The sequence below is a fragment of the Gossypium hirsutum genome, chromosome D01, assembly GCF_007990345.1.
Source record: "Gossypium hirsutum isolate 1008001.06 chromosome D01, Gossypium_hirsutum_v2.1, whole genome shotgun sequence".
NCBI classification, from domain to species: domain Eukaryota; kingdom Viridiplantae; phylum Streptophyta; class Magnoliopsida; order Malvales; family Malvaceae; genus Gossypium; species Gossypium hirsutum.
In genome coordinates this window covers 9,418,134-9,432,334 of record NC_053437.1, presented here as the reverse complement: position 1 = coordinate 9,432,334, position 14,201 = coordinate 9,418,134, and the positions used below count along the sequence as shown (strand labels likewise).

The 14,201-nt window shown below is 31.7% G+C and overlaps 2 protein-coding genes across 3 annotated transcripts; both read right to left on the bottom strand.

Annotated features, from left to right (window-relative positions):
• Window positions 1–520: 520 nt before the first annotated feature.
• On the bottom strand, window positions 521–6,174 carry LOC107932605 (kinesin-like protein KIN-14N). Of its 2 annotated transcripts, none has more exons than XM_016864660.2 (17): window positions 5,784–6,174; window positions 4,887–5,138; window positions 4,662–4,806; window positions 4,463–4,572; window positions 4,216–4,335; window positions 3,911–4,114; window positions 3,319–3,495; window positions 3,164–3,238; window positions 2,935–3,081; window positions 2,721–2,859; window positions 2,492–2,601; window positions 2,215–2,376; window positions 1,905–2,113; window positions 1,591–1,672; window positions 1,367–1,471; window positions 1,174–1,278; window positions 521–931 (listed from the first exon to the last, which is right to left on the bottom strand). In XM_016864660.2, exons 1-17 carry the CDS (start codon window positions 5,868–5,870, stop codon window positions 752–754), a joined length of 2,409 nt encoding a protein of 802 aa, XP_016720149.1. In that variant the 5' UTR covers window positions 5,871–6,174; the 3' UTR covers window positions 521–751. The 2 variants fall into 2 exon arrangements, with proteins under 2 accessions (XP_016720149.1, XP_016720151.1); XM_016864662.2 differs by having other exon boundaries at window positions 5,663–5,790.
• A 4,096-nt stretch (window positions 6,175–10,270) lies between these two features.
• On the bottom strand, window positions 10,271–11,357 carry LOC107932622 (21.7 kDa class VI heat shock protein). Its single transcript, XM_016864682.2, has 2 exons — window positions 10,772–11,357; window positions 10,271–10,674 (listed from the first exon to the last, which is right to left on the bottom strand). The coding sequence occupies exons 1-2, from the start codon at window positions 11,082–11,084 to the stop codon at window positions 10,391–10,393; spliced, it is 597 nt and encodes a 198-aa protein (XP_016720171.2). The 5' UTR covers window positions 11,085–11,357; the 3' UTR covers window positions 10,271–10,390.
• Between the last annotated feature and the right edge of the window lie 2,844 nt (window positions 11,358–14,201).

Here is a 14,201-nt window from a genome sequence, read left to right as displayed (position 1 = left end):
TTTTATTCGTGATCACATTAAGCGTTGAAGTACCCATTCTAGTCGCAAATCAACTTGTTGATGCTATTCTCAAAGCCGTTCCACAAAAGGCTTTTCATGATCATGTTCCTAAGTCAGGTGGTGTCTTTATATGTAATTTTTGAATTTTTGTTATTTAAATTTTCTTTATCTCAAGATTTTTATTGTTATTTGCTTTCACATCTCTTTGTTTAAATAGGCGATTCTTCAATTTTTTTTATTCTCATTCAAAACCACCTTGCCACGTGAAAAGAGTTATGGAAAATATGCTAATTGCCCAAACAAATGTTGTGGGGTTGCTTTGAATTGAATATTTTGTTCAACTTTTATAGACTTGGGAGATTTGATCTGCTGTTGCTAAGAGGATGCTTGAGAGTAGACCAGTATTTTTGCAGTGGGGGTTTATAGCAGGAAATGGTGCATAAGCTGACTAAGAACAGTGAAATGGCCAAAATCTGCAGAATTTGTAAGGTAGTAACCAATTTCAGCATAAAAATAAAAGTGAGAAAGAACAATAAATACTGTGATTTAATTATTGTATCGATTCCATATATGGGAAAGCTGAAGAAATCAGCTCAGCACAACTAAAAATACAAGTGCAATGACTAACTATACAAATTACAACCCGCGGTTTTATGTTAGAATCATTCTCATTTCTCTCAATCTACTAATACTGGTAATGTTAGAAGCCCGCTCCCCCACCCCCCCCCCCCCAAAAAAAAAAAGAGAAGCATCAGCCGTAGCTCAAACGAGATTCTGAAGTCCTCATGTTGAGTTGTCGTCGTGGAGTACCTATCTCGCAAGCATTTACCCTGGCTGCGAAACGCAACGAGCAGAGGGACTCACCTGCCGAGGAGGGTTCAGGAGATATATTTACAAACATCAAAGTCTTTGAGTCTCCACCTAGACAGGGCTGTGGTCCATGGAATTAGAAAAAAGGGTCAGAAATGAGCAAGAATCAGATAGAACAACAGAAATGATACTTCCAAATATAGAATATTTTGTCTCCTTGATAATTTTTACCAAAAAGGAAAACAGTTAGTATAAACAAATAAGATTCGACAGCAGCAATCTTTTTTACACTTTACTAGGCCTTATCATCAGCATATGAACATGTTTTTCGTAGGCAAAGAACTTTATGTATACAGGTTTTACCTGAAGAAGATAAGTGAGCTTGGAGTTTCTAAATGGTACATGATCCTCCTTCTTTGCCAATGCAAATATAACATCAGCTAAAGATGATAGACTTTTATTAATTGCCTGAATAAAATCGAAAAACAAAATTTTAAAAAATAAAGAAGAAACAAGGAATATATAATGAAATTAAATAATAAGTATAGTTAAATACTTGAGTCTCCTTTAATCGGTCCCCTGTTGAGCCACTCTTGGAAAGACGCTCACTTCCAGCAAGATCAATCAGATTCAAGACACCTTGTACTTGTTGTTCTGTGCTCTGGTGGAGAGTAGGAACATGGTTAAAACTAGAATACGGTGCCTTAGCTAATGGAACAAAAGATTGAGACTGAAGGAGCTTTATATCTGCATGGATTATAGCAAAAACAACACTCGTACCTCATTAACACCAGTTATTCGCATAGTGAAAACAAAATGACTTCTTGATGATTGTTCATTCATTTGAGTTTTTCCAACAGATCTGAATTAGTCAAGCAAAAACATCATCAGTCCATGAATCACTGTTAGAAAGAATTCTAACATGGAAAAGACAAATCTCATTTGTTTTTTTTTCAAAAATGCCATAGAAAACAGTTATATGTAAATATGAGTGGTCCATACGTGTATATAGCATTGTCCGTATTTCTCCTCTGAAATTTTCAATAGAACTGAGTTTGGATACAAACAATACAATGCATACTCTAAAATGTTACCTGCTATGAGCTGCTCGGTCTAAAAGATACTTGACCTCTCTGCTACTTTGAACATCCACAATCGTAAGATCTGAAACTTGTGTGTTTCCATTTGCATCATGTTTAATAGTATATTGCTTTCCAGCAACACCATTTTCGATTCGTGATGCATCCTTGTTTGTTGATAATAAATCACGAATGGTTTCATTGTATATTTCTAACATGGAGACCTGTGGACATTTGTTGAAGGAAAAGTTCACTAATTATCCAGAGAAGATATGAACAAAGTAGACTACAGAAAAAGCAAACCAAGGAGGAAAAAGAAATAAACCTGCATTTCATATCTCCAGCCTTGAGGTTGAAGTGCTTGCTTAGTTTGAAATATTTGCTCTAATGAGCGTGGTATTAATCCCTTCTCATCTGGTTGACCTGGTTTTCCCATCATGGTATAGGTTTTACCCGAACCTGTTTGCCCATAGGCAAAAATGCAAACCTGTTGAAAGATAAAACAGTTGTATGATTAAGCATTTACTATACTACTACTACTGCTATCACATTATTGTATCCAGGAAAGTCTTACAATATTTACAAACAAATGTAAATATAACCTTGTAACCGTCAAGAGCACTTTGGACAAGTTGTGATATTTCTACAAAAACTTCCTCTTGTGATGCATCAGGCATAAATACTTTGTCAAAAGTGAAAGAATGCTTTTGCGCTGATAGATAATAAACAAACATCAAATGAGCTTTTGATGTTCAGAACAGAAAAATAGGTAATGAAATCGAATAGCATTTTATGATAGAGTTTTATAATTTAAGTAAATTGGTTCACTACCATTTTGTGTCATGTCAATGCCACGTCCCAGATATTCCATTGACGTGGGATAAGAGAAAACCTTTGCCTGATTACTTGAACTGTCATCAGGCAATTGAGGCCGCACTCTACAAAATACACGGATGTTCCCTTTCAATTCCTAGAATCATAAAAGCAGTCAGTTAGGAAACATATTTGTTGTAATGTTAACATAAGTTATAGTATAGAACATTACCAATATAGTATTATGCAACTTCTTACGCAGCTTTTCCCCTTCTATAAGCTTAAATTCTGCATCTTCCAAGCGATTCTGCAACTCCTCAATGAGTTTCTTTTGCCCTTCAAATTCATTTCTTGTCTCGAATATGGACATATCAGACATCTAAAATTGGGAAAGAAGCAAGATTATGATAGGATAAACATAAAATGCTGTAAATAGTTTTCTCAAAAATAGATGAAATAACCTGTAATTTCCTCTCTGCAACTGCTAGTTGGTCGTGCAAAATTTGTATTTGATTGCCTTGTGACAAGCATTTTTCCTGTAAACGGTCCAAAACATATCAGAATATATTCATGTCTAATGGAAAAGCAAAATAAATAGAAAAAAAGGGAAAGTAACCTCTAATTCGCTTGAATTGGTAGCCAACTCTTTGTATTTCGATACTTCAGCAGCTAGACTTTGCACTTGCTGTTGATAGTGTTCACGATCTTCTCGGGTCTGGTGTAACTCCATTCTAAGGCATGCAACTTCATTCAGCAAAGCATCTTTCTGCTTCATAACTTCATCTTGGGAAGCCTAACCCGAAGAAAAAAGAAAAGGCACCAGCAACCAATATGTCAATACTTGAGCTTCTTTTAACCCGTAAATTACCTAATTAACCACCAATTTAAATCTTTTAACAAACATATGATTTTCATTTCAATATATTCAACTCAACAAAGCAGATCACCTATTTATAACATTTCCAAGAAACTTGCAGCATCTTAGAACTTTAAAGAAATCAAACATCTTCTTGAAACAAAATTCTCAACTATGATAAGAATTTTATTTTTTGATGAGTTGATAAAAATAAAATGTAGATAAGTTATGGCTAGAAAATTCACTAGGGAAGACCTAACTACATGCTTAACGTGCCATAGAAAGGCCAGATTACTAGACACAATAAAAATATGTAATATAAGAGATGGCTTTCCAATGCATGGAAACTCACTATAGATGACATAAGTTGATCTTGCAATGATTTATGTTGACCCCTTAAGGTGTGAAGATTCTCCACTATGGCTGATCTCTCTTTCTCTCCACGCTTAATGGTTTCATGAGCTGTATCAAGATCTGTCTGGAGTTTACTGTTGTATAACTGTAAACTCGAGTTGTACTCTTGTAGTAGCTTGTACATATCATTAATTGATGCTATCTGCAGCGTTCAAGAATTGTATCAGCTAACAAAAGTGAGCTAAATGCAAATGCCGCGTTCAAGAACTTTGATAAGATTAAATTTTCAGTCTTATATTTTACCCTTTGATTGGCACCATCAAGCTCGCCTTGAACTTTCTCGAGCTCTTCTGAAAGAGAAGCTTGTGACCTTTCAATACTAGTTCGAGCTTCTTTTTCTTTAGTAAGTGAATCTACTGCAGCCTGATTGTCACATTCAAAATAACTGATCACTTTCCATTTTCCAAACACACAAAAATAAATATATACATGTGTGTAAAACAACAACAACAAAAATTCTATGACTATTTACATATATAGAGCTCCTTACCTTCTTCTCTGATTCTTCTTTTGCGAGCTTATCTTGTAAGGAAGCCAAGCTTTTTCTAAGCTCCAAAATAATCAAATTAAGTTCTTCCTCCTTGTTGTTTAGAGCCACCTCTACAAGAAAACGTGTTATTTTATATCAAAAGAGAATTAACCAATACAATTATAAATCATATAAAACAAAGAGAATAAATGGAACATACCCATTTCAGAGCATCTTCTCTCAGTCAATTCCAAAGCATTTCTTAATTTCTCTTGCTCAAATGCATACTCTCCCTCAAGTTCTTGGAACCATTTAATGCATAGCCTAAGTCTCTTTATATACTCCATCATATTCTCACATCTCTCCTGAATAACCAACCAAATTAAGCGAAGATCAACACTAATTCGAACTGAACCACCGGAAATACAATGAAAAACACACTCACCTTATAGTTAAATTTGTTCTTGTACTTCATTTTCTCATTCACTAATGCTTCCACATCCTCTCTAGTGAACTCAATGCCACCACATTCTGAACCCGCATTACTCGCAGGTGCGCTACTGAGGTCAAGATCTTGGGAGCCATTTACAAGTGAGAAAGCTAGTCTGAGCCTACCATTATTTGCAGTGCCAACCATTTTTTCAAATCCAAGCCTTTGTCCCTTATCTTCACTCACCACATCAGCAATGTATTTCTTCTGCAAATCCAATTAACATTTCACCCACAAAATGGGAAGGCAAAATCAGCCTCTATTCTTTATTCCCAAAAGAATAGTAAGAAACGAAATTTACCCATTAATGGAAATAGCTAAAGATTGGAACTTTACATCCAGAAGAAGGAAAATATCCAAAAATAGCAGGAAGTAATTGAGCTACACAATTGAAGCTTCGCCCCAAATTTTGGGACAAAAAGCCAATCTAAACCTCCATATGACTAAAAGGTACTTACTAACAAACAGACCATGTAAATTCAGTCCTATCCAAAAAATGAAAAATAAATAGATGAAAAAAACTTAAAATTAATATTAAATCCCAAAATGAAAAAAGAAAAAGGTACCCGAAAACAAGAAAATCATGAATATCGAATCTTTAACAAGAAATGGGGAAAAACAAGAAGAGGTCTTCCATTCCAACATAACCAAATGCACGGTAAAATAATCTAACCAACCCCCAAAATGGGGTTAAAGCAAATTTCGAATCCAAATTGAAAAACAGAACATACCCATTAACAAGAAGAACATGAAGATTGAATCTTTATCAAAAACATTGTGAAAGGCAAACAACCCTCAGTATTTCAACCATAGACAAGTACTTGAAAGAAACAAAAACAGAAAGGAACTTACTTTTAAAGAGCTTGGGGTGATAGTGGAAGTAGTTGTGAGAGCAGTGTTATGTTGAAATGGAGGTTTGTTCTGGTTCTTTGAACCCATTTTTGAAGCAGAAAAAGAGAGAGAATGAGAAGCTGTAAGATGTTGGAGGCAGTAAATTTTTGGGTCTAGCAAAGTAGGGCCATGAATTGCATTCAAAGCTACCAATCGTGCATCGCAGCCGTTGCTTTTACCACCAAGGATATGATGAAGATGATGATTATATGATCAAACAAAAAGACACTATGAAATCAATAAAAAATTTCTTTAATTTAATCTCTTCTAAAAGAAATTTACAAATGTGATGTCAAAGCTTTTAATTTTGTTGGTAAAAAATTGTTTTTGGTTTCAAAATAAGAGTTAGTTTTGAACTTCTATTACCGTTGGGATTTGAATTTTTTAAAAGTGGGGATCTCGCGGAATTTTGTACAGTGTTTGAAGGCTTGAAGGAATCTCTTTTTGGCTTGGTATGACAAGTCTACCCCTCTATTCTGCAAGAAAGATTGCCATTTTGTTGAGGTTAAAATTGTCTAATTACATTGTGATGTTGATAGCTTTTGCTCCCCTTAATATTTTAAAATTGAAACTTTCAAAAAATATATATACTTTATAAATTTGAAATTACATTTTCATAAAAGAATAATATCCTAAATACATATTAGATTAGGGAAATTATTTTTAATACGAGGTAAGTAGAAACTATTTTATGGACCCTTTTCACCACATCATTCATGGTCTCGTCCAATTAAAAGAGGGCATATCATCTTTTTTTTTCCACTGTACATTTGAACTAAATTTCCAAATCAAATATGACATGTCCTTTTTTAATTAGACTAGATCATAGATGATATGATGGTAAGTATCCATAAAATAATTTATCCGAGATAAGAGTTTTTTAAAAATTAAATTTTATATTTACTTTTTTTTTAATAATAATCTCATTATAGGTTATCATATCTATTTTTTTTTATAAAATGCCTAAAACTATCCATAGCCCCTCTCAACTTACGTCCTTTTGCATTAGTAACAATATCAATGCCAATCGAGTTAAGACTCAATCGATACTATAAAAATTTTGTATAAATCAATTTAGAATATTAATAAATTTGTTAGTTGATTAAAATAGGCTCCTACAAAACCTAAATTATAAGCAAAAAAAAAGGAAAAGAAAAGGAAGGTATATACAAATTAGTTGTAAGATAGACCAAACTATGTATATATCAACCAAAAACTAAGCTTAAAGCTTTTCAACGACCGCATAAAATAAGGAGAAAAAAAGAAAGGAAATTACCAACCTACATTATTGATTCATTTATATTTATACTAGTAATGATTAGGTATAATAATGTAACAATAATATACTTGTATATAGATAAGAGAATGATGTATATATGAGAAAATAATATTGGTTGGGGTGGTCTCAATATGTCTAAAATAATGTGATTGAAGTTAGAGATGTATAGTTGTTTTCCCCATGTTCTTGGTCTTACTTTACTGCGCATTACCTCATTTGTTTATGTTTATCGTTTCGAAATTCTAAATAGGTCTTACAATTTTACTGGTTTAATAACAAAAATAATCTCTCTTTGCCGATACACATATGGTTGGCAAATCCCTTTAGTCATTTGGTATAATAGAGAGAGAGGGTCATTCAAGTGGTCCTTTCAACTTCTCTGTCTGCCTAAGAGAGGCTTCTTCTTTACCCATATCTTTTTTTTTTGTTTATCCCAAGCGTGTTGCATTAATCTCATAGGATTGTGCTGTTGGGTCACTTTTTCACCTTTAATTTATACCCCAAACATTGATGAATTTTGTTTACCTAATAAAAAATAAGACTACCCATCTTTCTCTTACAATTTGGTTTGATGCTCCTTGGTTCAATTCATGGTTTTTTTTATCCTATTTAATATCTCCATCAGTTGCATTTGATTTCATAATCAATGATGAAATTGTAATATCGATATAAAACCATGGATTAAGTTTGGTAATGTGCATGAACTGAAATAAAGAGCAACAAAGCTAGGGTTTGCATGTGAGCAAAGTTGATAAACCAATATTAATTTTAGGTGGAATTTTGACTTTAAGGGATCCAATTGCCTCTTTCTCAAGCAAAATCTGTCCTTTAATATTTCTCTGCTTTAACTTGAAGATGATGCAAGGTATTAAGCTTTGGAAAAATCTTCCCTTTTTCCTTTTTTTTTTCTCTCTTGAAATTCTTGATTAAATTGCATGCTGAAAAACATTAATTAAATTAAGCTGTTGGTATGGAAAATTAATATAGAATTGACAAATAATATAAAGTTTGGTGCACTTAGAAATTAAAATTCACCATACAAATTTAAAAAAAAAACCATTTTTTATTTATTAAAAAAATCCTCAAATTATTGAATTCTTTTAATATAAATTTCAAGTTTAATTATTATAATAACAATTGATGGGATCTATGTTCTGTATTGCTAACAAAACTTTTTCCTCTTTGTCTTCCATATAAGCTTCTTGCCAGTTAGTAGTTTTGCTTAATCAATAATTTATCCCACAAAAAATGATTATTAATTAAAAAGAAAAAGGAATTGTCCAAGTGAAACTCCATTTTTATTGGTTAATCCGGGAGATGAGATCTTAATATTGGATGTTATATTTGGCTAATGTGTGTGAGATGCCCTCTTCAAGCACATGGCAGATTATTAAAGCTATTAGATCCTAATATAAATTGGTTTAATTTAATTAAATGGCCGGTTCAGACTATTAGTTTGACTGATATATAAAAATAAATATGTTTAGCAAGTTAATCCAAGATCTTAGACCAAAAATGTTGGATAAAAATGATGGGAGGCCTGCAGGGAAATATATATATATATATATATATATGAAAGAATGTTTTTTTTCAAGGTATAAGAATAAGACACTGAAAGTAACCTTATTGCTAAATCAAATGATGAACTTTGGATGGTGTTAAGTCATCTAAAATGTATGGGAAAATGCCAAATTCTCCTGCATTTCTAATCGTACGTATGGATTTGTTTGTGTTGTTTGTTTCGGAAGTAAAGATGGTTTCGTTTTTTCTAAAAAAGTACCTTTTTTTATGTACGAATAATACTGTTATTTGTCAAAACTTATTCTGAATCCGGCTATCTCTTGGAAAGCACAGTTCATACCCTAATCTAGGGAATTAAATGATCCCATATCGATTATTTAAGGATTGTGTTGTGAATATATATTAAAAGGTTCTCATAATTTTTCTAAGCATTAAAATAACTTGTTTTTTAAGTTTGTTTCTCTTAAATTTGTCATTAAGTGAAGTATTGGTTGGCAAAACAAGGTTACGTGTGTATTCCCCTTTTGGTAGAGTTGTTAAAACATCCTTATATTTATTTAATCTTTAACATATGTAAATATATATCTTATTGTATAATAACACATTTAATCCTCAATACTTATATATTCTATCAATTTAAACCTCAAACTTCTTAACTAAAGCTTTCAACTTTTAAAATAGAGGCATTTCACACCTATAAAATTATAAAACCCAAAAATAAAAAAAAACTATGATATATGTTTATGTTTTACATTAAAACAGGTACGCGTGGATACATGACACTTAAGTTTTGGGTCTAAAGCTTCTTAGTTTTGAGTTTAATGGACTTATATTTGCCTTTAATTTTAATCTTTAAAGAAAAATAATTATAATATATATGGGTTAAATTTGATGTATTGATGATATAATTTATGCATTATCAATAAATAATATGATAATAAATTATTTAATATTTTCAAATATAAATTAAATTTCATTTTGATTAATGTGTCATAATTTGATTCAATATATTATCGGTGTATACCACCGAATATAAACAAACATATATAGGAAAAAGTATTAAAATAGTTTAATAAAAAAATCCATTTACCGTGGTTTGAAAAATATCCAATCACTCTCTTTAGGTTTGATGAAAAATCTACTAGCCTCTAACATATACTTATCGAATGAGTTTTAAATAAAATAACAATTTTACTATTTATTAATTAATTATTATTCTATTTATTTTTGTTCTCCTCAAACTTTATATTCAATCAAATTCAACTAAAAATAATAAAAATTTAATTAATTATAAAAATATTTTAATTATTATTAAATTAAAATATAAGTTGCACTATATCCTAACCATTTGTTTTATTTCTCTATTTTTAGGGGTTACAAATCTGTAGAGAAGTTTTAGTTAGGAAATTTGAGAATCAAATTAATAGAACTTATAAATGTAAAGAGTTTAATTTATTGAATTATTTGGAATTAGGATCAAATTGATAGAATATATAAGTATTGAGAACTAAATGTATTATTATATCAGTTAGAAAAAGGCCTTCCATTATCATTTTGTAGTGGGTGATCAAAACATGAACGAATTCAAATATTAGTAACTAAATTAATTTTTTTTTAAAATGGGATGACCAAAACAAGAACACAAATATAATTAAAATTTTTAAAATTGGATGACCAAAAATACAAATATATATATATATATAATCACATAAAAGTTTCCATTTATATGGTCATGTTAGCTTAGCAGTGTGGGTAATTTGTTTCACATTCATTCCGAAATTTTTGGCTGCTGGATTTTCATCTCAAGGGTACCAAAATACAAAGGATTTCTGGGAATTCTAATCTCTAAAATCACACCATTAGTGAGGAAAGCCTCTATTTTTCTGCAATCTGCATCTTCTGGCAGCTCAAGCCTCCTTACGTATCCATATAACCACCAATTGCAGCTTCTCCAATCCTTTGCCTTGCCTTCCCTTTGCTGCTTTACTTGTCCACTAATTTCCATAATTTTCCCTTTCTCAACATGGATTTGTATGTTAGTTTTCCCCACTCCTGCTTTTAATCATCATTCATCAGTCTTTGATCAAAATATGCCATATCCATACATACATATATATGTTGTAGCATCAAAGTGTTTCAAAGGACTTACCTGGAAGTGGTGCTTTAAGTACATAAGCCAGGTCTGTGTGAAACCAATCAACTGTGGTCTTGCCGGAGTTCCTTAGATTATATAACAAGGTGTCTGAATCAAAATCCCACAGGGGAAAGGCGTCTGACGGATCAAAGAATTTCCCAAACAACAAGGGACTAAACAATGACCCTTCCCCAAACACCTTATGCATTGTAATTGGACTACCCTGCTGGGACAGTAACCTCTTCAACACATCTTCATGTAACGAAATGCACCATTTCTGAGGAGTTTGATCATCTGTTTGAACTTCAAGTTTAATGCAACTACTCATAGAAAATGTAATGATTTGAGACTTTTGTGGGAAAAAAGTTTCCTGGGGAGTTTGGCACCTTATAGTGTGTTAGAGGAGAGAGTGAACAAATTCCCTGGGAATATTTTGAAGAGTGTAAAGATTTTTTATTTTTTATTTAAAAAGAAGTGGAATCATTCTCTTGAGGACTGAATTTGATGCTTTTCTGATGATCCACTATAGAAGATGTGGTAAAATTATGATGTTTATTGCAGAGAATCTTATGTAGAACAATCTATTCTTGAATGTGGTAGTCTGAGTCTTCCACTTAATAATTTTGGTAAAAGTTAGAGAAAATAAGAGGTGGTTAAGCACAAACAGTAAGAAATAGGCTTAGATTGTTAGAGAAGAAGATTAGAGAGCATAGAAGGTCAAGCACTTCTGTTTCTGTGAGAAGAATCTTGGTCATTATTCTTTTCTTGAATGAAAAGATAAAAGAACATGGTGGTAGCATCATGATCAGGCACGGTGGCTTAAACTGTGTAGACTTCAACTCCAAGCAAAGAGTCCCTCTAAGTGGTAATAGTCTCATGAGATTTGTTCATAGCCCCAAATATTGAAAAGAAATTTAAAAATAATTAAACTTAAAATTCGTCAATTGATTTCTTTTAATTAACAATTTTCATCGTTAATCGTTATTATGTTGATGCAGTCATTGACTGTAGTTGAGTTATGGAAATTCAAGCCAACAAAAAAATAAAAGATTAAAATATATTATAAGTCTATATACTCTTTAAAAATTTAGAATTTAGCTTCTATATTTAAATTCAAATCAACAAAAAGAAAATAACAGATTAAAATATATTATAAATCTATATACTCTTTATAAATTTAGAATTTAATCTCTATATTTTTATTCTCAAGACTATATAGTTCACTTACTTTTCAGATTTTAAAGTCAAGATGATTTACGTGATATTTCGAAATAAAAAAATACCTACTTAATTAAAAGATATCTAAGCAAAGTAATATTTAATAAATCACAAAACTAAATCATGGATTCATAAGCCCACGGGGAAGCTGAAAAATCAATAGCCCGGCAATATCACAAAACCAAAAACAAAATATAAGCCCAGTTCAAAGGCAAAGCATTTGATGCCGGCAATTCCAAATTACCAGCATTAAACAAAACTAATAAAAACTTAAATTCTAAATGGCTGTTCAACTAACCTTGCACAAAAGAAAGAAAATTCATTTCATTAGAAACAGAACACAAACTCAACTCTGCAGAGTATAGGCGTCAACTACAAAATAGTAAAATACTACAAGAATAATTAAAAAAATAGATTATACCTTACTTTAATATGATTAAAAACCAAAAAAATAACCCAGACATATTCTTGCAATAATTTGCTATACAATTTTTTATTGAAAAACGGCTTCGCATTAACTAAATCACTACAGTAAAAAAGGTTTTTAGCAGCGTCTTTTGGGACTATAGCAGTGCCGCTAAAACAATTTGCGGCGTTTTGATAAGCGCCGCAAAAAATGCTGCTATAGATAACGCAGCTAAACTTTGCGGCGTTTATATGGAAAAACGTCGCTATAGATCATAACCTTTAGCGGCGTTTCATGACCTTTAGCGGCATTGCTCACAAAAATGCCGCTATAGGTCATGTTCTTTAGCGGTGCTTTCCTCCAAAAACGTTGGTGGAAAAATGCCCCTAACTTTAGCAGATTTTTAACAACCCATTTTCATTCATATAGAACCCGAATTATCAACATAATTTCCTGTAACATCAAATCAAACCAAAAACTGCAAATCTAAATGATACTTCAAATCCAACGAAAGAAATATGTATATAATCAAAATTAATAAATGAAATAGCAAAATTTATTATATTTAAAAGTTATATTGTTAAAATATTCTCACAATAAGAAAACAAACGTTTAAGATGGCGGATTCTGCGACTGCTGAAACATCTTCATCCTATTCTGAAGCTGTAGCTGGAGTTTGTCATATTTTTTGCTTGCCTCTACTTCCCCCGCTGCTGCCTCTGCTTTAAGTTGTAGCTGGAGTTCTTCATATTTTCTTTGAGCCTCTGCTTCTCTCAATGCTGCCTCAGCTTTAAGTTGAGCAATTTGTTCAGCTGTGCTCGCTTGCATCTGAGCCATCTGGTCTCTTAACCTTTAAATTTCAGCTTGAGCCTAATTCTCCGAAGACATGTATTGTTGCGAGCTGGATCCAAAATATTGGATTGGGTTAAGAAAATATCCTTGAAATTGAACCCGACCATACCTTTTAGGACCCAAAACTTCAGTAATAATTCGGTTATCAATGTCGTCAAGATTAACAGAACTATCACTCGAAGCGATCGCTTCATACTCCGCCCTTTTATCCTTTAGTTTCTCCTAATAAATCAATCAAAGAGTTAGAAACGAAATATATAATCAAAACAAATGCAACATAACTTAACATTATTTGCATTACAAACGACGAATTAAATCATTATAATTAAACATGATAAATATTTAAAATAATTCAAATTTTATTAAGTAAATATACCATAATTTTTGCAACTTCAATAGTCGTAGGAGATCAATCTTGCTTTCTATGTGTAATGTAAAAAAGCTGAAGGCGTCCAACTTTTTGACCAGACGACACTTCCTACAATATAGTAGGAAAAATATTATTTAGTAGAAAGTAATTAATATTTGACACAATTAATAAATTCAAAATACATCATCATCAACTACACAAGCAAAACTTTTCGACCTAGTTGTGTGTGTGAATTTTTGTTTTTGCCTAATTGTAGTTGCAACTCGCTCACGATCCTACATTATGAAATTATTATTACTTAAATAGTAAATACTATAAACCGAAATAATTATAAGAGTTTGGAAGTACGTAATACCTCTCCTTTCTTTGAATTTCAAAATCTAACTGCATCTTCCCATTAGTACCTCAGGATTCCCGACGAGACATTTCGCAATTTCTCTTCGAGACTTATATTTTTCTTAAAATATTCCTTATTTAAAGAGCACTTTTATGGTCTCTCCATTTTTTTTCCTAATGCCTTCTTTACATAATTATCTGAGACCTCTAAAGCAAATCTCTCCTGCAGATAACACAAGTTTAGAAAGTAAATATAAATGAAA

Bases quoted from the DNA above. Each gene is read 5' to 3' on its own strand.
- LOC107932622 (XM_016864682.2), bottom strand. From the start codon at position 11,084: ATGAGTAGTTGCATTAAACTTGAAGTTCAAACAGATGATCAAACTCCT. The intron at 10,675-10,771 runs GTAAGTCCTTTG...GATTAAAAGCAG, and splicing joins ACTTAAAGCACCACTTCCAG to GAGTGGGGAAAACTAACATA.
- LOC107932605 (XM_016864660.2), bottom strand. From the start codon at position 5,870: ATGGGTTCAAAGAACCAGAACAAACCTCCATTTCAACATAACACTGCT. The intron at 2,860-2,934 runs GTAATGTTCTAT...TTATGATTCTAG, and splicing joins AGTTGCATAATACTATATTG to GAATTGAAAGGGAACATCCG. The intron at 932-1,173 runs GTAAAACCTGTA...CATGGACCACAG, and splicing joins AGCTCACTTATCTTCTTCAG to CCCTGTCTAGGTGGAGACTC.